The 25,461-nt window shown below is 38.7% G+C and overlaps 1 protein-coding gene across 3 annotated transcripts in view; it reads right to left on the bottom strand.

Annotated features, from left to right (window-relative positions):
- Nucleotides 1-25,461, bottom strand: part of LOC108087670 — a 42,214-nt gene that overhangs the window by 12,584 nt on the left and 4,169 nt on the right. The window contains exon 1 of one of the 3 annotated variants that reach the window (XM_017185165.2): nucleotides 10,210-10,623. The exons of the other annotated variants lie outside the window; for them this stretch is intronic. Within the exon in view, the coding sequence (XP_017040654.1) occupies nucleotides 10,210-10,212 (3 nt within the window). The 5' untranslated portion in view covers nucleotides 10,213-10,623. Of the gene's footprint in view, nucleotides 1-10,209; nucleotides 10,624-25,461 lie in introns of those variants that run through there. 3 annotated transcript variants of the gene reach the window in all.

Below are 25,461 nucleotides of genomic sequence, written 5' to 3'. Positions count from 1 at the left end.
ATCGAAAACCACAAAACAACGAAAAATTTGTTTTGAAGTGCACACCTGGACGCAGTTGGGTATCTAGATACTAGAATCTAGTCTGCCCGGCAACAACAGTCGACTCCATTGATATCGAACTGGAGTCGGACTTTTGGGGTCGTAGCTGTGGGTCCAGTATCTGCATCTGTGCCCGAATTTCCCCCCACTGCCTCCCCCTTCGCTCCTCTCGCTCCACATCTCTCAATTATTATGCGCAAGTGTGACGCATGAATCATACCTATAACCCATTTAACCTATATAGCCACTTATTTGTGGCTGCCGCGGTCTGCCATTTGCTTGAAAAAGTCATGCGCTTTAAGTTTTAATAAATTAATTTTTGCCTTTTCCTTTAGGTGCCTGCTATACCTCTAGTATAGTTCGATATGCATATATGCCTCGAATATGACTGGTCGAGCAATTAGTCGGGGGAATATAAATGCAAGAGTGTTCCGAACGATTTCCCAGGCGCATCAACATGCGGTATTTGTCTTCCAATGCGAAAGCCAATTCTTTAATAAAGCATATCTAAAGCATTTCACATTGAAATAGTAGGGTAAGATGGGGTAAAACCGCCGGTGGGTAAAACCGCCTTTTGGATATTAAATTCAAATGAAGCGCCCAATCGATTAACCGTTGATAATGTAGATTCTGATCGATAATGCGCAGTTTTTGCAGTCGGTCGGAATACTGCAGCTTTGTTGTGACAATTTCTATAGCGCCATTTTTGTTTTACTTCTTGGCGCCAAAAAATTTTTGTTATAAAGATTGCTCTATCAAGTGTAAGTGAACGGCTTAAAAAAAAGAGGTAAGTGTCTGCTTATAGTACGAACCTTGATACTGATGTACATGTATCAAGTTAGCGAATATTTCCAAAATTGTACAAACTAAGTGACCTCGAAAAAAATTGGCGCGTGGGGTAAAACCGCCGCGAAAAGGTGGGGTAAAAACGCCACACAATTTGATGAGGGAAAAACTCGTTTTAATCGAGAATGAATGTCTTTCAGCATCATGCCTCGCAATTACGCAAGGAAAAAAACAAAAATTGATGAAATTATATTTCATCGAGCAATCGAGGAGATTCAGGAGGGCAGCAAGGTGGCAGTTGTTGCCGAAAAATATGGCATTCCGCGAGAGACTCTGCGAGACCGAGTCAACAAAGCGCAGAAAGCTAATTATGGCCATCATCACCAGGTAAAGTGTCAAATATTCTTAGTTTAAAACTATTTTAACCACGTAATTCTTATTTTACAGATTTTTACTGACGACCAAGAGGCATCGCTTGAAAAGTATCTTATAAAAGCGGCAGCTATGTTCCATGGTTTCTCTCGGACAGCAGTTCGACGACTTGCTTTTGACTTCGCATCGACACTGAAAGACAGAAATCAAATGCAAAGGAAAATTCCGCAAAACTGGCATGGATCGAAGCCTGGAGATGCAGGTATAGCTTCAAAAGACTGGCTTTATGGCTTCATGACTCGTCATTCCGGGATATCTTTGCGCAAACCGCAAGCAACAAGCCTCGGTCGAACCACTGCTTTCAACGAACACAACGTTAACATGTTCTTTTCCAATTTGAAAAGCGTGATTGAACGCTTCAAAATCCGACCCGAAAACATATGGAACATGGACGAAAGTGCTTTGACGACTGTGCAAAAACCTTTATCAGTTGTTGCACAACGTGGTGTGAGGAATTTAGGTTCAATCACATCTGCTGAACGTGGTGTTTTAGTTACACTTGCTCTCGCCATTTCTGCCGGAGGGGTCTGCATGCCACCTTTCTACGTATTTCCACGAAAGAAATTTAGGAATGACTTTCTTGCTGCTGCTGGCATCGGAGCTGACGGAGCAGCTAATCCATCAGGTTGGATGAAAGGGGAGCAATTTTTGAAATACCTGGCACATTTCAAAAGATTCGCTCGCCCAACGCTAGACTCACCAGCTCTTTTGATTTTAGACAACCACGAATCACACATGACCATCGCAGGCTTGGATTTTTGTAAGGAGAACGGAATTATTGTTCTGTCTCTCCCACCGCATACGAGCCACAAATTACAACCACTTGACAGAACTGTTTTTGGGCCTATCAAGAAATTTTTTAATGCAGCATGTGACAACTGGATGCGATTACCAGAAAATGCTGCAAGAACTATTACAATGCACGATATCCCTGGCATCGCTCGGGAACCGATTCAGAAGGGCGCTTCGATTTCGAACATCCAATCTGGCTTTAGAGTCACCGGAATTTGTCCACTGAACGAAAACGTTTTCACCGAAATCGATTTTTTGCCGTCTCAAATCACTGATCGCTTAGAAAATGAGCCTGAACGCCCGAGGACCCCAAACGAGTCAGTCGAGGAACCGGAAGAGGCCAACAGAGATATAAATTTTGACGGAGTTTTGGAAAAACTGCGTCCCTTCCAAAAGGCCGCACCTCGGAAGTCCACGAACCGCGGCCGAAAGCGCCGAAAAACAGCGATTTTGACCGACAAAAATGAAATGGAAACACTGCGAACGGAACAAGAAGCGAATGAGAAAAAAAAGGAAGAACAAATGACGGCTGCGGCTGCGCGAGCAGAAAAGAAAGTTTTAAAACGGCAGGCAGACGAGAACAAAATGACAGAAAATCCTTGCCAACGTCCAAAGCGTGGTCGACCAAAAAAGTCGACTACGTAGAAGACAGCGATGACACAGAGGATTAAGTGTCCCTTTATATTTATTTTAATTTGAATTTCTTATTTTTTATTTTATTTTTTTTATATATTCGTTGTTACATATCAATTTGAATTGAATAAAAATTTTTCTCAGAAGTTATTGACATTATTTGGGTACTTAACTACACTGAAACCAGAATGGCGTTTTTACCCCACTAGGTGGGGTAAAACCGCCGTTTTTAACATTTCTTCTGAACGATCACAATTGTTTTAAAATAAAAGCTACAAAAAAATTTTCTAAATGAATTATGTAGCCAAGGGATTAAACTTTCAGAAATATGGGTTGGTTCATTGATCATTTTATAAATGATAGCTTGACATCGTCAAATATACATTTTTGGCGGTTTTACCCCATCTTACCCTAATATTTTTTAATACAAACAAAAATTTAACCATCAAAGATTTTATTATTATGAAGTACAGAAAGTGTTGGAGTTTGTTTATTCATTTCATTTGATACTTAAATCAGCGAATACATTTCCCGGTTTTATTTAAAGCCCAAAATCAATCGCAAATCCAAACAATATCGAATGATGAATAGTTGTTGATTAATCGAATACCCAAATCAGCTGTCAAGCTTTAAATTAGTCGGCAAGAAAAAGGAAGCCGGCGACGAGCAAACAACTCCAAAGACTAAGCTCGAAAATCATTCCCGAGGTGTGTGTATAGTTTGTGAAGTCTCTCCTTTTTGTTTTAAATCAATGCCAAATGGATGACCGAGCGAAGAATATTCGAAATTCAGCATAAAAAGCGCTGACGACATTTTTAATCCTAAGATCGAGACTAAAGTCAGGGAGGCAAGGGGATATGTGTTTTCGAGGTGGGGGAGTCGGCGATCAAATCTCCGATTTTAACGCGCATACCTGCGTGGCGACGATCGTGCGATCGCATCGCGGACTCGTATTAAAATATATAACATCCTCTGCCCACTCCCCCGCATCCCCCGTGCATATCCCCTTCAATGGGAACCCCTTGAACGAAATCGTAGAATCAAGATTAGGTTTTAATAATTCCAAGTGAGTCGCTCTCGCTTCCTCTTCTCAACTGTCGAAGTTACCAAAAAAAAAAAAAAAAAAAGTGAGACGTGTGAGGGATTAGCAGTCGATGTGTGTATCTGTGTGTATATGTCAAAATATCTCCCGATTTACTTCGAGTAAAAACTGAAATCATGTTACTTTCGGTTTGGTCTCTTTTCTCCTTCCCCCCTGACAAATTCAAAAGAAATTAAACAAGCCAAGATTTCGATGGCAAAAGGGTGTGCGAGGCGAAAGGAAGTGGCGGGCTTCTCTTCTTCGCATCGCGAGCTATTAAAATACAGAACACACCCAAAAAATATTTTAACGACAAGAGAAACAATCAAAGGCAAGAAGAAAACCGAGGCTCAGACGCGGCGAGGAACTCCGAGTCTCAGTCTGTGATCATCATGATGATGATGACAAAAGGCAGATCGGGGTGACAGCGCGATTTATGCTTAAATGGTACGCGTTGAAGCATAAGTTATGCCAGCGAGGAGTATAAAAGTATCTCACAGATACACGACAACTGCAGCCAATTGCCACGGCCAATCATTGTTTGTACATCTGCCATTGGAGCAGAAGATCTTCAAGTATCTCAAAGGTACTTAGATGGCGAAGGCAAATTACTATCTTTGAAATGAATAAAGGATGGTTTGCTAGGGCTCTTTTCATAAATATTATTTGTAGATTAAGGTGTATTCTTAAGTATCTCAAAGATAGTCTCATACTTATCCCATTCCTTGTAATACCCATTTTCAAAATGAAATTCTTTTTAAGTTTTCATTTCGTTCTAAGTATCTCACGGTTACAACCGCCCCTTTTGCGTTCTATTTCTTCAAGTTCCGCCGAACTTTTACAGAACTCTAGCACATGAATTAGCTCCAAAGGACAAACGGCCTTCGGCTGAAGTATTTCTTGAGTTCAGTTTTTGAGTCCATATCACACAGCTGTCATTATTCCAATAACTGGTTGGACATACAGACGTACAGCACACAACACACATTCGACATTCGACATTCGGCAAGGCAAATAAAAAAACGCCAGCAATGCGCAGTTGTTGAAATTGTACAAAAGGAACTGAGGAACACACACACACACACTTATATAATCACAGAAAGAGACGGGTAATTGAAGTGAGAATGAGACGGAGAGAGGCTCACTATAAAATGTTAATCCTATTTTATTAAGTGCACGCCATGCGAAATGCTCAATGCCCGGCCACAATGAAGATCATTATGAGGATGATGACGCCGCCGTCGACAACCCCTTTTGGTGCCTTGGCAGCCCTGGCTTTGCTCTTTTTTCACCACTAACTGGATGCCAGAGACCCGCTCCCCTATACTTCACCCAAGCGATATATCAACATTAGCTAATCTCGGTATCAAGCGAAAAAGAACGTTCCCTCTAATTCTGCGAAACTTCAAACGCAACTGAAGGGTATCGCGAAAAAAAAAAAAAAGCCCAATGTGGGCCAAGTTTTCAATTTCGGACATATGTGCGAGAGTACCACAATGATCATGGGTTATAAATTGGATTTAAAGGACCTTAAAGTAAATAGACCGTAGCTCTGTGTTGGTAGAAATGTCGAATTAATTACAGAGTTAATTTATATTATATAGAATTCTTTGTTTTGAGAAAATATGAAACTAACTCCGTTAAAAGTTGTTCAAATCGTATTTCTTAATTTAGAAAACCCATAGCATGTTAAATAAAATACCCTCCCAATTAAAGATATTTTTGTTTTTTACCCTTTGATTGAATCTTGTTGAAATACTAATTCTTTTCAGATCCACTTTTCAGTTCCCTGGCTTTCCAGTGAAGACAACTTTTGGGGCGTGGCCCCATCGGCTACCTGGAATGATTTATTTTGTCTTGTGCTGATCATTATTTATGGACACTATACAAATTTTCAAGGCAATCGAGATGAGCTCTCATCACTGTACCGAATTATATTGATATTATTCGGGGCGTAGAATGGGCAGAAAATGCGTTTCCATTTCACGATTATTGTGACTAATTGCGTTTGATTGTCAATTGGTTTGCATGTTGCAGACAAATAAATTAATGGCCCACGAAAAGAAAAAACAGGGAGCAGGCAACTGGAGTTGAGCGGGTCTATTGGCCCGCATGCAAGCACATGGAAAAACTGGCGGCTTGAAAAATGCAAAAGCCACGAAATTCGGTGGCGTGAAAAGTGTTCTCCAAAAAGTATCATACAAGGGGAAAAACGGGGCGACGGATCGGGTTAAACGGCCGCATTACTTAATTCTCATATGGAGGAAAAACAAATAAGAGAGCAGCAGTTCAGAGCTCGCCTGAGGGTACCATCATATTTATAAGTCGATTGCTATTAATTCGTTACTTAATTGCTCCGCTTATCGAGCGACCGACTCGCGTTCTTAGTTGGGGGAGAATGTTTTGTATTTCGTAGTCGCTCATTGAAAATAATTAAAATTAATTAAGACATTCTGCTCCTCGGGCGCATGCATTGCCTAACCGTATCTATAAATTTAAATCGTCTCTAATTGAGCGACTTTCGGGTGACGCCGCGGACTTTGGCTCTCGATACTGTATTCTCTGTAATTTGTTTGCCTTGAGTTTCCATCCATCCATCCATCCATACGATGTTGCAATAACTAAGCCAAAGAAACCCAGCCCAACTGAATGATTTGTCCGAAAATTCTCGTCAGCGCGGCAATATCAAAAATATGAAACACGTGCATTGATTGATTGCCAGTTTATTGTCTCGATTCGGGGGAAGGGGCACTAAGTCCCGAAACTGAAAAGACGGTTTTCTTTCCCGGATGGGGGTTACTTATATTTTGTGCCTTCGTGAGTGTGTTTCGCAGAAAAAGCGTTGGCCACGTGAGGTGGTCGCGTGTGGCCCGGAAAAGCGTGAAATCCCATTGGAAACGTTTGCATGAAATGCACAAGCTCAAGCATAATTACAAGTTATTCGATTCTGGTTAGGCAAGTTTGATAAATTGTGCTTTCAAAGTGGTTATTCTTATTTCAATTATCGGATTCAATCAGCTGAATAAAAGAAATGCATTAGCAAGGAAGTAGTTTAAGGGGTTGTAAGTATGTAAGTATATAATGTTTTGATTTAAAAATGAAACATTTATAATGTTATATCTTATATATTTTGTTTAATTTAATTTTAAATATTTTTATGATCGTTTTGCCATCTCTAGTTCATTCAGGATATCTCGATAGATGAAATAAAAAGCCGAAGGCACAAAACCAACATCCACACGAGCATAACATAAGGTGACTCAACCTGAATGAGTTGTTGCTGTCGCCTGGCTTCACTGAATGACTGACTGACTGACTGACTGAGGAAGTGAGGTATTGACTGACTGACGGACAGATGAACAGATGGACAAGCATTGTTTGCGACCGACACTTTTCTTACACTTGCATTAATTTTCCGCTGTGGAAACTATGGAAAACTATGTGAGTGATGGAACGAATTTGCATTCGACATTTGAGGCGTTCACAATCGGAGATGAAAACAAAACCCCGAGCCTTAAAATCAATATGGAATATTCCTTAGCCATTAACATAAACATTCCGATCGAAAGCCTTTCAGCAATTGACTTTTAAAGGGAATCGCCATAGCTGTCCTCTGATTCGATGTGTCGATAAATGTACTAATTGCTGATGCTTTTTAAATATTTATAAGCAAAGAACCAATAAATAAGACAACTTATTTTCAACGCCAAATGAAATATTTAATAAGGGAGCGAAGGCAACCTTTCAATTTGAATTCCAAATCGAAATTTTTATGGCACTTGGAAATTAAGTAGTCAAGCGCAGAAATATACATACAGACATGCACATGGAATCAGATCAATTCCCATTCCAGATGGTGAAAATGAGCCGCAGAAGAAGTCCCGCGACCTCCTACTTCCCCCAACTTGCAGATGCTCATATGTGTGCTTTTGTGGGCATTAAAAATAAATTCAAATAATTGCCAATTCAATAGACAGCCAATAAAGAGAGGGCTGGCAGCTGACAAAGCTCTAAATTTGGTCGAAAGGCATTTTCGGTTACTGATTTGTACCAAAAGCAAGATTGTGAAATAGTGAAAAAATGATAAGAAATATATAAGTGTAAAAGATTTTACCAAAAATTTAAATTTCTTGCTTTACCAACTGTAGCAGTTCAGAATCTTATTTAGAATAAATATTAAGTTCATTCCTATTACACAACCTATATATGTATATACTTGAGCTGTCAATTTAATTATTTTCTATTATATATAACCATTAAATTTAGTATCCCATAAACCATTTTTTATAGCCACTTCCTATTTTCAGAGAGGAGAATTCTCCGAGTTCACATCTAAAATATCAATCTGTTCGGCATCCTCTAAAAAAATTTGGATTCAAAGCTGAATTAATGAGGAAATCTTCTGCGGGAACATGTTCCAAATGTGTAGCCAAGTAATTTTCAAACCGTATTGCTCATTACAGCCACTTTTTGGCCAATTACGATTATGCCATATAAAATAGCGTATTCCACGATTATCGGCCACGAGTCTTGAGCATGTGTTTGTAAGAGTGGCAATTAATAAAACAAATGTGGTCGTTTCATCTCTCCTCCTGCCGCTCGAACATTTTGAGTGGAAACATATCGTGCACATTCTCGCCCGACTTTTCAATGGAAAACCAAAGCAAGCAAGTGCGGCAGGGAAAAGTTGCAAGAGGCGCACGCCCTGCCCTGAATGGAAAACGCACAGTGGAAAACGGAAAATGCGGGGTGAGTCGTTCATATTGGGGAATATGATTTGTGTAAAAGTTTCGGCTGTGATTAAGCACTCGAAAAGTGTAATTGCAGTCGTGTGTATGGGTGTGTGTGTGTGTGTGTGCGCGCACTTAAAAATAGCAGCCCCCAACTAAGACCATAACTAAAACCCATATGGATCTGAACGATCCGAACGATCTGGCGACGGCAGCTGGGAAAACTCGGAGAGGAAAACTACGACGACTGCTTAAAGTCAATTTTTGAATAATTATGAATCGTTTTTCGCTTTCGTTGTTCTCTAATTATAACAACATCATAATCATAATCGTGATCATAATTTCATATTTGGCTGACTCTTCGCATTTTGCGGCGTTCTTAATGTGCCAAAAGTTTATTTGTATCCCGCCAACATCTACACGCAAACACAGATACAAATGTATCTCACATATGGCGCAGCATTTTCAATATTCCTCAAACAAGCAAAAACCACAAATTTTCTTCATTTTTCTTCATATTTTGCATTTATTACGATTAATTTGAAAATCAAATACGAACCATTTCAGAAAATATGATTGCGAAAAATTGTTGACAATTGAGAAAATCTTTTGCAAATGAATTCTTCTGGTTTCGAGCAACTTTGTGATATAAGAATCCCCAGTGTATCATTTATTTTGTATAATTTCCTCATTTTCTCATTGATATGTCACAAAATGATAACAATGCAATTTGTTTTAACATATTTAGCTTATGCAAAACTTTGTGCCAAAAGAATAATTCAAAATTAAATCTAAAGGGATTCAAATTAAAGTTGGGAGAATCCGCTTTGCCGAAGATCCTCTAGGAATTTGTTTATGACATAATGGTTTTCAAATTCATTGGAATTATATTAGTTTGGAACGGAAGTGATACGTCAAAGGCTTAATTGTTTAGTGTGCAAATTGCTTTATGGCTCCCGGAGCAAATAAATCGCGAAACACAAATCAGAGTCGCCTTTTATGGGTGCAGTCGCTTAAGTTAAGCGAATCAGCAGCGCCGGAAATTATAGAAATTACCGATGCCAATAATATTGAGCAGAAATTAATATGCAAGCAAAGAGATTAAGCTAAATTTATATGTACGCCGCAGCTTCGAGTGCGTGCCAAATAAAAAGTATTTGCCATTCTAAATCGGAATATCTCCATTGGTATCTCATTTTATTTTACTTTATAATATGCAATCTAACCCACACAACTGGCAGGTAAAGATACGAAGACATTTCTGAGTTGGCTAATGACTAAGACTAAGGAGTGTCAGTCAAGTCACACAAACTTGGCTAATAAAATAGAAATTAGCCGGTGAGCGCTGATTCATAGGGCGTATGAAAATATAATACTAGAACGTTTTATTGGGCAATACTCATTTTTGAGATTTTGTTGAGTTATCGTTGGCTTTTTTTATTTTTAATTTTGTTAACACATTTGTACAAAAGCCATAGTTATACATTAAATATTGTTGAACGTAATTATTTTTAGTTAAAGCAAATAAAGAATAGAACTCAACAAATTGTAATGGAAACTGTTGTTAAATAAAAAACTTTGGGAGCCATTTTATGGACTCTTTTGTGTTTGAAACTAAGGAGTTGGCCAAGAAACAACCTTAAACTTTTATACACTTAGGAATTGCAAAAGGCTTTGTGAAATACTTAGAATTTCTCATCCGAGCTTAATATTTACCATTTTGATTGTCTGTTTGTGTGGGTTTGTTATCCTTCGCACGAATCCTGCGAAAAGTTCTCTCTCTTGTTTGTTGATAATCCCAAAAGCAAGAGTTCTTAAAGTTTTTTTTGTTTTGGTTTTTTGTTTCTTGTAGTTTCTGCAAGCTAATTGCACATTTTCACATTGGTAAATTGGTTTTTGTGTTGATTTCGGGTTGTATAATCACTCGAGAACCGATTTAGAATTCTAGTTAGTTATTTGTTTTAATGGCGGGCTTTCGGGTGATTGATTGGGGGAAGAACGCCGGAGGAGTGCCAAGAACGCTGGAATTTGGAATAGCTGCCGCTGCGCGCGTTCGCACTGGTGCTCGTTTAGTCACTGACTAAAGGGCGGGCAATTCAAAATTTTTTAAAATCACCATGCTGCTCTGCCGCTGTCGACGTCGGCACTGGCAGCGGCAGCGGCAAACAACAACAAGAAACTAATAAAATCAATTTACAAACGCACACAGACGCGGGCAGAGAGCCGAAGAGCGTTCGTGTGCAAGACTTCGGGAAATTGCCGAAGAACGAAACATGCTTTTGAGCGTAATTTGAGCGGCTCGCTCTCTTTGGCTTCTTGGTGTGCGTGTGGCTTTGAATGTGGGCCAAAAGTACTAACAATAGTGGGAGTATGTGTGTGCGCCGAAGGAAGGAAGCAAAACAAAAAGAAAAATGCGGCTACTACCACAGCAACAGTGGTCTCTCCTCAAAATAAAACAACAAATATTATATCTGAATTATTTGCTCAGCCAGCAAAAACATTTTTTTTCAATAATAAAAAGTGAACGAAGGATGCTGCAGCTGCATAGCATAATTTTGGGAGTTTTCAGGGAACCTCCCCTTTTATCCGTTTTTATACCCTTGCAGAGCAAAAGGGTATTATAATTTCAGTCAGATGTTTGCAACGCAGTGAAGGAGACACCTCAGACCCCATAAAGTATATATATTCTTGATCAGCATCACGAGTAGAATCAGAATACGTCTGTACGTCTGTCCGTCTGTCCGTCTGTCCGTCTGGCCGTCTGTCCGTCTGTCCGTCTGTCCGTCTGTCCGTCTGTCCGTCTGTCTGTTTCTCTTCAAACTAGTCTCTCAGTTTTAAAGCTATCTTGCTGAAACTTTCCCAAAAGGTGTGTAGTTATTGCACGCAGTATATAAGTCGGAACGGGCCGGATCGGCCGACTATATCGGATAGCTCCCATACGAGGGAATGAAATGAAAAATTCTCCCGCCGTTGTTTTTCATCAGATCGACTTGAATTCTTCAAGATGGCGTTTTCCAACTGTTATTGAATTTCAGATTAAATTTGATCAATATCGGATAACTCAATCATATAGCTGCCATAGGAGAGATCGAAAAATATATATAGAATTAATGGAAATAAATTGATAGCATCGCTGTTTTTTATCCCACGAGCATGATTTTTTGAGTATCAAGTTTTTGAACTAGCCTTGATTTATAAAAAAAATTTCATAAAAATCGGACAACTATATCATATAGCTGCCATAAGAAAGATCGAAAAATCTATATGGAATTAACGGAAATAAAATGATAACATTGTTATTTCTTATCAGAAAATCATGATTTTTGGAATATAGAGTTTTCTAACGACTCTTGAATAGCAAATAAAATTTTCGAAATATTTGATGACTGCAAGGGTATATAAGCTTCGGCTTGCCGAAGCTAGCTTCCTTTCTTGTTTATTCCTTACATAATCACCTCGCTTATTGCTCGAGTTTCAAAGCAAACGAATAGGACGAAACGAGAGGAACCCTCATGTCAACGACCGTTATAACAGTTACCAACCCGTCCGTAATTACACACAAAAGTTCCATATCGCATATACATAAATCGCAATTAATCAAGTGCAAGCCAATGCCGCTTAAACTCCGCAGCTCTGGCAAAAGCAACCCTCCCCGAACCCGAACCCGAACCAGAATCCGAAAACCTAAACCCTAACCCAAACCCAATTTCAATTCCAATCCAAATCCCAACAAGTTCAAAAACTCGACGTTTTGCGAACAATAATTACTCTCGCTCGCACTCACAGCACTTACCCTTTGCTGTCGTCCTGCTCGCACACTTTCACAAGCGGCTTCTACTAAAATTGTAATCATTATGCTTTATCGTGATAATCAGCAAAGGCAGCAGTCGCAGTGGAAATCGCAGTTAGGAGAAAAGTTTTTATACCCGTTATGAATAGGGTGTCAAGGGGTATGTCGGGTTTTACGGACTTTCATTAAGTTGATTGACAGAAGGTAACGGATTATGCGGGGTTACGAAAGGGATACCATCCAAGAGAAGATCAGTTAAGGTGAGAAATCGTTTAGAAAACATGACCTATCTGGGAAATCTTTAAAAGATTGCTATTTGTAAGATAATAACAGCTTTATACCAAACATTAATTAGGTATTAAGGTTATTGAAATTACTTTAAACAGTTTAATTTTTAGAAAATATTTCAGGTTCAGATTGTTAAAAAGCAATCGTTACAGCGCTTTAGTCCCAAAATTTAAGTTCCCATAAAAAAAGCAGCTGCTAAAACATCCCTTGCACTAAATAGGGTTAAATTGAACCCCTGACTAATTGATGGGTATCAAAGTGCCCGCTTCACTAACTCGTTAGGACACAATCAAAGCTAGTATATAACAAAGGAAAAACCCTGGCGCAAATATACATTCGAACTAGCCAGTAAAGGGAGAGAAAAGCATTGTTGGAGCGAGCGAGCAGGAGCAGCTAGCATAACCAACTGGCAAACAAACAAACTAAATTACAACAATTCCAAAAATTTATAATTGTACTCAGGCGAACGCACACACACACACACACAAGTCAAGTTAGAAGTTGAGGAACCACCACCCAAGTCACCACCCCTTGATAAAACCCCCACTCCACACAACCGAAATAATCATCATTGGCATTGGCATCATCATCTGGGTTTTTTGCCTTCTCGCCTCACAATTCGCCATGGAAAAGGATAAGGGGGAAATGGCAGGACGAACTAACAAAAAACCAAAAACGAAAGAACAACAACAAAAAAAAAAGGCAGTTAAGTTAAAATGTACTTAGAGTTTAAGCGTAACCCCGAAATCCCAACCGAACCCGAAACGAGATTGTGTGTTTTAAGCGTTTTAGTTACCCCACACAGCCCAATCCACCCCTCTCCCTCTTTTTCAACCCGCCATCCTGCTCGCTCTTTTGTTGTTCCTGCCGGCCCCTTGCAAAGTCAGCCATCTTGTGCGCCGTTATTAAATTTTATACAAATACTAAAAATGAAATCAAAATTTTCTTATTACAATGACTATTTTGAGGCCATCCCAGTCCTGTTCCTTCGCCGCCTGCTGTCCTTTTCTTTTCTTTTATTTTCTCCTCTCTTATCCAGCAACTTCTGCTTCTTTTCCAACAGCTGTGCCTTGGCTCGATTCGGTCTCCCTTCAAGGGTGGAGGAGTACAAAGCTTTTGAGTTTACCCTAACTTTGAGAGTTTTTAAACTTTCTCAAAGAGTTTGTACATTTTAAAGTGTTTACCCAAATGTCAATACGAAATTTCGAATAGAAACATAATTAACTTTAAATTCGTTAAGTTAAATTTCGTTTATAAACTACATATTGTAACATATTATAAAAAAGGGTAATGGACAATTCGGTGTTTGTTAAAATTAAAAGTAATTCCATTGCTCGGTTCGCAGTGCTGGCATTATGCGACTGTGTGTGTAGAAATGAAATCGTACCTATGCCACTACTTATCGACTGCATTCATTGTTAAGACTACGTAAAACTTTTCAGTTTTTGGCTGTTGACCCCTCCGAACCACCCAGCCCCACCTGCCCATGGCCACCACTTACCCCTTCCCGCCCCTTTCAATTGAGAAAACTTTCCCTTCGTGGAAGTCCTGTAAATGTCTGAACGAAAATCCATAAAAATCAATTAGGAAATTTTGTGCTGGGCAGGAAAATCATAGTCAGTGAGCTCAAATGTTTTACGACTTCCTGTGGCAACTAAATAAATTTGAAAATTTTTGATTCTACCTACCAAAAAGCAGATACGAAAATGAGCAAGTAAGCAACGAAGCTACCTGGACATACTTAAAATTTTAATTAAACACTGTCAAGGTTGAGCCTAAACAAATCTTGGCCGATAAGCCAGAGAAAACGAAGCGAAGAAACAAATGCCAAAGATAGGATACGAGCGAAGGACAAGTGATGAATAATACCAATCACGTACGGGGAGGGTAGCCGAGGAGGGGAGGGGGCCCACCTTCGTGGCCTAATCAAAAGAGCATTGTAAACTAAGCCAAGACAAGATGAGAATTCCAATTCTGAAAGGATCGTCAAAGATCAGGCAGGCAACTCAAAATGCGTAATCTCACACCAAAATGCTGCAGCACACAAAAACAACAAAATAAGTGCCGGCAGACACACAGATACAATTCACACACACACGTGCGCGATCTCACCTACGCCACACCTTTGCAAGCATATCTACATAAATCTATGGAATGAAAACATTTTTCATGCGTACAAGATCGAGAGAGATGCACTGAGAAAAACAACAATGAAAACAGAAGTTTTAAGTGATAACTTAAGTACTGTACTATTGAATCTAGACTTATATCAGAACAAACTTTTTGTTCAAAGGTAAACGAAACAATTTTACCCAAGTGTTACGATTCCCAACTGATTATAACAATGGGATCTCTACGTATAAGCCTATTGTCAAATTTTATACTGTTATATAACTTGTAACTTGGAAACATATTTATTACTACAAAATCAAGAACCACAAAACACTATCTTTTTAAAAATAAAAGTCTTTTTTTCTCTGTGTAATAACCCAGAGAGTGATCCATTGGGAGACAATTAGTCGAGCTGAGACAGGCTTCCATCTCACATCTCCCGATAGCGAGTCCCTCGACTCACCCCTCACCTTCTGAAGAAAACTTGCGTTAAAAGGTCAAGCCGACTCTTTGATATTGAAGCATTGATCTATTGTCCCTACAGCCATCCCGCTCGCACCCATTCGGCCAGTGTGTGTGCATTTTATACGCTCCGTTCTTAGTGCGATATTCCTTTTATTTCGTTGTTCTTTGGGTTCGTACGTTTCTTTTTTTAGTGAGTTGCTTCGTCAAAATGATTGATTTGTAGGTGATGAATTACAACAACCACTGAAAACTGAAATATCCAAGGTATTCTAAGGTTGGGTTAGTTAAGAGCCGGCCGACAGATAGATGGATACATGGATAGCCGGATGGATGTGTGAGAAAGGTATGGGACATAGTGAGGATTAAATACGAAATTTTCCATTTAAAAATATCTCTTATTGTTCGCATTCGTTTTTGTTTGGTTTTGTTCTCCGCTTTTCGTTTGCTCATTTCTTTTTTCCTGGTTAGGGGGAGGCTTAAAACGTTTTCCACAGATAAATCTGATATCGGGATTTGGGAAAATTAATTATTGTAGCCATGCACATTGAACAATGACAATGTGGGAGAGTCATCTCTGAGGGACGGATGTCTGTCATTTAGTTGACGAAATTCTAGGCAGGGAAAGGACTTTTTACAAAGCCGGGGATCTCAGGCTAAGATAAGAAAGAAATCCCATTAGCTATGCTGAGTTTTTCTTATAAAACAAGTCTTTTCTTGTGTGTTACATAATATTTTTTTGAGTTTTCCTTAAAAAGGAGGTACAGTTTATGGGAAAGATTCCATATATAGATGAAGTGAATTCATCAAAAAAAGATTCCGTAAAGTAATCTCAGTACCTTCTACTTTGATATATGTTTTCAATCAAAGTCCTGTTCTCACAACAAACTTCAATTGTTGCTATTCCTGAACTTTACATTAACCCAAAAGACCCTTCACACGCAGAGCACTCAACAATCATTCCAGTTCAACAACTCAATTCAACGATATCCCTGAAAGTACCCCACACTTTACTTTAACCAAATTCAGGACGTTACCTCCCACCCGACGAATCCCAACTGGTCGCAACTAATTCGCACATCTTTCAGCAGTTTAATGCATCATTTCGGCATTTTGGCTTTCGCCCCAGCCACTCGAATTCAAAATAGCTCTGGAAATATGTAGCAACCCCCTTCTGTCAAGGGTGTACTTCGCGGTTCGCGATGAAAACGGAGCGGGGGAAATTGATGGAAAATTTGTTACCCATAAGACAATGGCTTTGATTTCTCCATAGCCAACGGAATGGAAAAGGGCGGTGGGCTCTGCCGATTCCCAGAAAGTTCGTTAATAAAAATCTAAGGGCAAAACCCAAATTCAAATGGCTTCATGGTAATCAAGAATTTTTGGACCATTAATACAGTTATACAAAAACCCATAAATATACAAACATTCACATAGAATTGTGCATAGATATAATTTGGAATACATTAGATTATTGCCTTGGTTATTCCTTTCCCCATCATCACGGCATCATCATCATCATCAGTGGCAACCCATTCTACTGCGTATCTTGGGGTAAATATCTCAACTCGAGCCTTTGTGTTTGTATCTGTATCTCGCAACCCCGCAACTAAAAAGTATCTTTCTGTTGTGTCACTTTTTTCCTTCGGCTTCTTGGCTAAATATGTAAATACATTTGCCTAACTTTAGAGCCGAGCTCTGTGAAATGTGATTTGGCAATCTCTCAATCTGCCGGGCACTCCACAAAAGGGGGAAATTGAAATACGCTTTCAACGCCGCTGCGATTTGAATTTCAAATGCCGAGCGAGTACAGTTCCCCGTCTATAAAGATGCAGATGCGTAGATACTTTTCATAACTTCGTCCACCACCCATTTTCGCCGACTGGCTTAAATATTGTCATTGCCAGAGGTTTGAATTTATTTAATAATAGTTGCATCCCCTGGATTTTGAAGTTAAAATCTGTGCGAGGGTTGCAGCCTCAACTGTGATTGCATTATTAGTGCGAAGCAGAGGAAGGGGCCACCTGTTCAAATGGTAATTCAATCTCCCTAGTCAAGTCTAAAATAGAAACTGAGACACACTCCGGGACTTAAGGATCGTTCTGTTACGCATCCATAATCTGCAAACAAAGGACTTATGCCGAAGCAGCTGCGCAGTTTTTGCAAGGCGATGGAAGGTGGAAAACTAGTTCCTAAAACTACGCATATAAGACAGATGGAACATGGGCAACAAAGACGCATTTTGGCTTTTCAGCCAGACGCAGCAGTTTTTCATTGATTTACGCTCTGTGTTAAGGGCTACACTGAGGAAAATAGAACACAATAAGGACATCAATCATTATTGTACTTAAGAATCTTAAAGTAACCATTCTAACATTCGATTTTTTTGTTTGTTAACTTATAAAATATGTCTTAATTTGTTAAAAAAAAAAAATATTGTTTATATTTATGATTATATTTTTATCCACTTAAGAAGTGGATGAGTCGCAAAATTGAGGAATGGCAATAGATTCCCCGGCACTAGACGCTCTTATTATATTCACTCATATGTCCTATTCCTATGCCAACTCCTATTCCAATTCCTGTTTGCATTACCAAAACAAGGAAACCATAAACCATTAACATGAAAAAAAGGATAACGTGTTTCTTTTGTTATCTCTCCCTCAGTCGTTCAGACTGAAAGTCTGTGTGTTTGCACAAGACGCAAAAAATTTTTACCAAGAACATGGTGAACTACAACAAAAACACTAACAACAGAAAGAACTACAAATAAAACAAATCCAAATGGAAATATGCCTCAAGGTACGAATCACATTGCTCAGGTAGTCAGAATTGAAATGGTTCTGCGTTTTAGGTTTAGGGTGTTCGACTTCAACTTGGTCTGAGCTCGGGCTCAAATTTAGTTTCGGTCTCAGTTTTGCGTGCGATTTCATTCTTACGGCATTATGCGACGCATGGTACAGTTGATCTCGGGGATCGGAAGTGCTATTTGATAGGAGGAATAATCCGCACCCTTGGGAAGACAGTCTTTTATTCAGGTTTAGTGGACTGAACATCATGAAATGTCTTCTCTGGTTTTGTTGTTTTAGTACGGCGCATTGGGAGTATTAGGGGAAGCATATATGGTGATACGAATTTCATTGTTCTAATGACAATAATGGAAATCATATTCTACCTGGAAAATCTAAATAATATTTAAGTTTTAAGACGATTTCTCAAGGACAGCTGCAATGCTGTGAACATCTGAAGTTAAATAAGGTTTTTTATAAGCATTTTTTTAAGTTTTTTTAAAGACTGAAATATGAAGTTCTTTTAAGGAATCGTAAGTCCATTTTTTCTTCGAAGGACCATTAAACTAATAGTTTTTTTTTGCTTTTCAGGAGACGTTAAGTTATCCTCCTCCTGTTTATGGGTTGTCCTACATTGTACATTATTGCCCCAGGCTTTTTTCTCTTGGCATGTTTATGTTCGCTTCGCCTGCCGTTCCGCTAGGTTCCTTCCTGATCTCAACATGTGTTCCCTGGGTCGCCAACTGTTGACATTTTACAGTTGTGGTCGCCTTGGCCGCTTCCTTTTTCCTTATCAGCATCAGCAGGAGAAAAGGACCGAAACGGGGACGAAGGATAAGAAAGAAAAGACCACGCAATATTGTGACAGGCTGCAACACCTTTGGAATCGAATTGCGAACGACAGGACACATGCCACATCGGCCCAGTTCCATTATGTTGCATATTTAGTGGCATTTAGCTGCCGTTGTCCCGCATCCATGTCCTTATCCCGAGGTCTTGATCCTTAACCTGTATTTGAGTCCGAGGCGGGGTTTTGAACCTGACCTATGGCCATGTACATATATGCACATGTTACTCACACGCACGAACGAAGAGCGAAAACAAAACAGAGAGGAGAAGAAGGAGGAGGAGAGCAAGGACACACTGTCGCTCACCTTTTCGGTGAGCGAAGGAAGGAGTGGGAGTGGAGAGGGGGCAAGCAGACGGCGGGAGGGAAGAGTGCGGCATACAGGCACAACATGTGTTCGGCTGCTGATGCTTTCTTTTTTTGCACCGCTGCCTCTCCCACTCTCTTTCTCTCCACACGTGAGCAAATGTTATTGTCCTTTTTGCGTGCGTGTGGCTGTGAGTACGACGGCGCGTGTCTGTGTGAAATCGACTGTGGACTAACGAGGTGAGTGTGTATGGGTGTGTGTGTATGTGACCTCAACAGGTGTTATTGCCATTTGTTGTGACGGCTAATGCCCTCTCTCTTGCTCTGCCAATTCACAAAAATTCATTAATGAAAAGAGAAAACTTTCAAGAAGATTCGCATATTGTCTGAAAAGTATTTTGAAGGGACTCATTTGTGTTGTTGACTTTATCTACCGACAGTTATATTTAAAATAGTGCATTTTAAATTAATTTTATTAAATAAATTTCAGTTTAAAATGTATTAAGTAATACCCAGAATACAAAAATGTTTTATAAATTGTCAACCCTCCAACCAGAAATCCCCTATATTTAAGATTTTATCTCAATATTTCCCCCAAAGAAAACAGCACATCAAATTATGAATTCACATTAACCAATTCAAAGAAAGTAACGAACAACCAAAAAGCAACCACATCAATTTAGCTTCCATAAGAACTTCCATATCTTTTTTTAACGAAAGCCAATGAAAAAGCAACAGAAATAGATACAGCCGCCGCAACAACAATAATAAAATCAAAATGGACGCTAGAATAATGCATAAAAAAGTCTCAACAAGTCAGACAACTTTGCGCTAAGTACACAATACATCTCGCACACAAAAACATACACATCTGTATCTATGTTTGTAACTATGTACATACATACATACATACATATATATAAGCGAGTAACCAAATAACCAAAGCTGAGAACTGAGGCGAAAGAGTGAAAGACAAATTGTTTTCAAAAGTCGTAATCAAGAAATGATTTCTTAAAATATGCGCGTTGTCGACTTTTTGAATTTGGACCCATTACAATGGAAATGAAGGGAGGAAAATACGGTTTTGACCAAAGCGAGGTTTTTAATACCCTACAAAGTCGGAAGTCAAATCATTACGATTAACCAAAAATCATCATTACGCTTTAAATAGGATTGTTAACACTAATGACCAATCTGATTTCGACTTCACAAGACCTTTTGAAATAAAGTTGATTTTTTTCTTAACATCACTAAAAATTATTTTTTAAATTTTATAAAAAAGAATTTTTTAAATTTACATCAATTGAAAAAGCGAATTTTTCGGTTTGTTTTTGTACAACCCTTTTTCAGATCCCAGCTTTACATACCCTTTCAACATAAAAACCGTAAAACCCAATTGAAACCTCATGTTAGAGTATAGACAATAAGAAAAACCTCCACAGAAAGGCGGAGATGAACCCACGTAGATGAGATGGAGGCGAAAACAGGAAGCAAAGGGATGCATTGCGCCAAAGGGATGCAAAATGCCCAAAGATAGTTTGATAAATCTCGGAGGCGAACGGAGATGAACACGAAAATAAATCTGAAGATGAAAAGGAGTTTCCGTTCGTAACAACCAGCTGGTTTTTTTTCGGATTTGACAACTCTTTGTCAACGACACAGTACAGTTTCCATTGGAATCTGTGGCTGCAACCGGCCAAAGAATCTTGAACCAATTACGAAAGCGTCGTCCGTCTGAAAGGGATATCTAGACGTACATATCTATGTGACTCTAATGGAAGTAAATAGAACGACGCAGAGCGAACATTCCCGTATCTATAGCCATTTGGGTATATGAATTTATGATTTGATTACATGAGCTCAAGTGTCGCCGTTTGTGCATCTTTCGGATACACATTTGCTAATGGCTTTTGTTTACTTGAATTTGACGAAAGGGCAGCTGGCTCCGGTTCGGATTGATTGGTGTAATGTGCGCTATTGCTATACATATATTCCCCTTCGATTGCGGATTGCTCATTGCCTGTTATTCAAGTTGTGCCCAAGCACTTGAGAACCAACAAATTGTCGCGTTTCAATCGCTCCACTCACCCTTCCTCAATGCTGCCCCAAATTGCCGCACGGGTTCGAGTTCCGCTCCATTGTCAATTGTATCTGGGACGACATTTTTGGTTTCCAACTTCTCGATCCACTATCTGGGTCCGGCCATAAACTTAAGTAGAGGCCCTTTTAGTAATAGAAAAAAATGCTGTGTAGTACTTGAACAAGTTAAAAGGTCTCAATTAATGGAAATTATGGTAAGCTCCATCTTATTGGGCAATTTTTAAGATAATATCACTCAACCTATCAGCTTAATACATAAAGAATTTCCAGTTAAAGAAGGATCTGGAACTCAAGAACTGCATTACTCATAAATTCCCAAATTATAGATAGAAAATGAAACCAAAAAGGAATTGTAGTTCCAAAAAGAGATTAGTCAGAAACACTTCCGGTGTTAAACATTTGTTAAAGAACCAAATGAATGATATGAAAAATATGTCTAATAAAAATGTTTAATACAACCAAAATTCGTATTAAATTTCAAAATTCATTGCAAATAAAGCCATTTTAAATATTATTTTTGGCGGAAAAGGATACAATATATAATCACGCAGTTCCAGGGTGCGAAACACTTATTTAATGCGTTGACAAGGATTTGTTTACATAGAAAGGAGGAGGAAAGCTAAGACCCCTTTTAAAGGCGTCGATTGTGGGTGGTTTTATCACCCGCAATGTGACCCAGCCACTTCAAACAACCCTTTCCCCTCATTCCAAGCTCAACAATTGTTGGTATAACTTTTCTGAAGTGAAGAGCATGGGAATTTTAGCCATGGGGAGCATTGTACTACCAAAAGTAACTCCTAAATCGCCATCGAATGGGTCCCAAGTCTAAGTTTAACAAATGCATAAATAACGAATAAGAAAGAAGCACACACACACACACAAACAAACAGACGCAGACTAAGTAAATTATCAAAGTTTTAGGCTCCACCCAGATATGCTGCTGTGTGTGTATATATATGTTATATATACACGCTTGCAGTCAAAATACTAGTCAAGTTTAAACTTCATTTAAATTTAAGTATTTTCAAAATGTTGAACGGATTTAAAGAAAGATAATAATTTACATTAATATTTTACTTGTACATTAACACTCCCTAAAAAGGTTCTAGTTATAAAATTATTTTTTTCTATTTTTATAAATTGTTTTTTAGAATATATTGTATTGACCGCTGCTGTATTTATTTATTTGCCGATTTATCATAGACACTAACTGGTTTTGTGTTAAATGTAAACAACATTTAAATTAGCGAATAAAAATGTATTATTAATGCGAAAACATGTTTATAAGAGCAACAAATACTCGCACAACCCAAGAACACAGAAGGAGCGAGAGAGAGGGCTAGACGGAGTGCGAGCGAGAGAGACTAAGCAATTGTTAAAAACAAAAAAGCAACAACGCTTTGTGTAAAGATTAGGGCGGGGCCCAACCCAAAAGAATAACGAATGACGAAAAACAAGCGATAAGAGAGCAGCAGACATTAAGCGAAATTAATAAATTAGATTCAGAATTGGCAGCAAATACGAAATTAAAACATGGCGTCTCAACTGACGCAGAGGAAATCGGAGAGTGTACGTACTTTTTTTGTATTTTTATATTATTTTTTTAGGTCTGAAGGTGTCGAATAGCAATATAATCACGTAGCCGAAGGTGGGGAAGAATTAACTTATTATAAATAAATCTATCTATAGGTACATTCATAAATTCCTCACAAAAAGCTTTATAAATTTAATGTGATTGCTAGAGGGCAGTTTAATAACTTCAAAAAATCATTTCGTTTTTGTTAATATTGAATATAATTTTGTCCCTTAAATCGATACTAATGTCATTACTAATACTCCTTAATACTAATGTCATTAAAACAAAAAGTTCTCAGTTCGTCTTTCAAACATAAGGTCAAATACAAAAATATTCAAAGTTATGAACTTTTGGGGCGAGATTAAATCTGTGTCTTGTCATACTTCACTTAACTTTAAAGGCCGCCCTCGCACTTTATGTTGGCCCAAGCTGTCAAGTTTCCCCGGCGACCAAAATGCGCTCAAAAACTAGTTTTGAGCCTTTATATCCATTTATTTTGGTAATTTTGTTGTTATTTTTGCACAAGCATTTTAACTTCAAGTGACGCAGAAGCCTTTGGTTTTTTATTTGTCTTGGCGTTCTGCGTTAGATTTTGTGGCTGGGCACGTATTAACATACGAATGTATCCCGCAGATACAGATAGAATAGCGCACATACCTTTGCGGCATACTTAACGCACTCGAGTGACAATAATTGAATTCATTATGGGCATAGAAAAATAAGTTGGCGGTGGACAAAACCGGAGAACCGACAGCTTAAACAAGATAAAGGGCGCGGGGAGTACGAGTACTAGGATTAACAATAGCGGGTAATTAACCTGATAGAACTACTGGCCTTGAGACTCTGAAAAACCGGCCAAGACTCGGTGAGTTTGTCACCAATCGTCGTGGCAGGCTTATTCGATTCTGTTACCATTTTTATTTGGGCTACGTGCGGGTTTTACTTATTAGCCCCCTAATTACCATATAGTCATACCACATAGTAGCGACTTCTTGGCCATAAAGCGTTCGCTTCTGTCCCAACTTTCTTGCCATGATCTTCGTGCAAGTTAAGTTTTTGCAAGCCCCTGGCACAAGATACACAAACGGGAAAATCTTTATCAGCGGGGAGGTCAACAAACCGCGGATATCGCTCAAGTACCCGATCCCCAACAACCCCGCCCCCTCACTTATGGGGCTTTCTTTATCAGATAATTGAGCCAAAGGTAAGCAGAGCGCGCTAACATTACGCTTGTGACTCAAGAGCCATAAACTTAGCACTCGGCCAACGGTAATTCCAGCCATAAAACCCCATTCTGCAGCGTTTTGATTTTAGAGTTCGTGCTTGGACTATTCGAAAACGTCTTTTGGGGTCTGCACAACTAAGTTCCGCGAAACATCAACTAATAATGGGAACCTTAAGAAAAGTACTAGCTGAAAGGCTTTTCAGAAGAAGGAGAGGATTTTTCACTATAAGCTAAAATTATTCATGAATTTGTTATCAGAAGTTTTCTTATTGAAGCTTTTATAAAAAAATATAGTTGTTACAACATACAATAATTGACCTTGAAAAGATTGTTTCCTTTGCTTTATATTAATATGTATTTCAAATCCAGATTATAATAATAAGATTGAAAACCGGAGCTTAAAGACAAATTCTTGAACTCAGATTCAACCATGAATCTTATTGGGATACTTAAGTAAATTTTATTAAGCTTAATGGTTTTAAAATAAAATTTAACACGTTTTTTAAACTCACCATAAAAAAATGTGAATTATTTTTGCAATTGATCACTCGCGATACGTATTTGGCTTTCTTTTGTTCAAATTATTTATGAGCCTTTTGAAAAAGTCCATTAAAAGTTCAGGCACGTTTATTATTTATTTAATTTGCACAAATTTTGCGCATATTCGCAAATCAAATGCAAAATCAAAGAGCACAAAACAACAAACAGAGAAAACACGGCGAGGAGGGCGAAGGGGAATGCTAAAACCGCAGAAACCGAAAAACTGAAAGACTAAAATCTAAAACGGAGAGGAGCCAAACCGAAGGCGTCAGAAAGTGCACTGAAATTGGAAGTGGGATCGGGTAATCGAGGAGTGGAATATATGGAATCGGGCAAAGCTTCACATAAATAATGAATGCACATATAAACATACATATATACCCACGTAGAAAAAAAAAAATAAACGATGAGTGTGTCGGTATGTGTGTGTTTGCATTTAAATCATAAAACTTACAAAACTGAAAACTTAACTAAACAAATGTCTCACTGGGTCCGCCGTCTCCTCCTTGAATTCCGCTTTCTCCTCGACTCGGGACTCTCGTCGCCGCTGGATTCTCGTATTTGAAGAAAATTTGCTGACAATTGCAAGAGATTTTTCTTTTTATTTGGTTTTCCCATCTATTTTGTTTTTGCTTTCGCCTCGCATTTCGCTTAACGTTTCAGCGAGGGGGGCTGTCTGGGGAAATGGGGAATATACTCGGGGGGCACGAGAGGAAGGTAGTCTTATTTCAATTTACAACCAAGTGACGAAGTATCACAATTCAATGTTTAAAGTTTTTATCACGTTGTGGACAACAACAACTGCAGTGAAAACACAGCGCCACACTCGAACACAACTAAACAAAAGAGTAGTAACTCTGTAAAATCAACCAATAATTTCCTAACCAGATTTAACATAACTAATTTCGAGTTGATTACATTTATTTGTCTGTT

This window comes from Drosophila ficusphila, unplaced genomic scaffold (genome assembly GCF_018152265.1).
Source record: "Drosophila ficusphila isolate 14025-0441.05 unplaced genomic scaffold, ASM1815226v1 contig_414, whole genome shotgun sequence".
NCBI classification, from domain to species: Eukaryota; Metazoa; Arthropoda; class Insecta; order Diptera; family Drosophilidae; genus Drosophila; species Drosophila ficusphila.
Note: the sequence above shows the minus strand (reverse complement) of the source record. Positions and strands in the feature narration are given on the sequence as shown.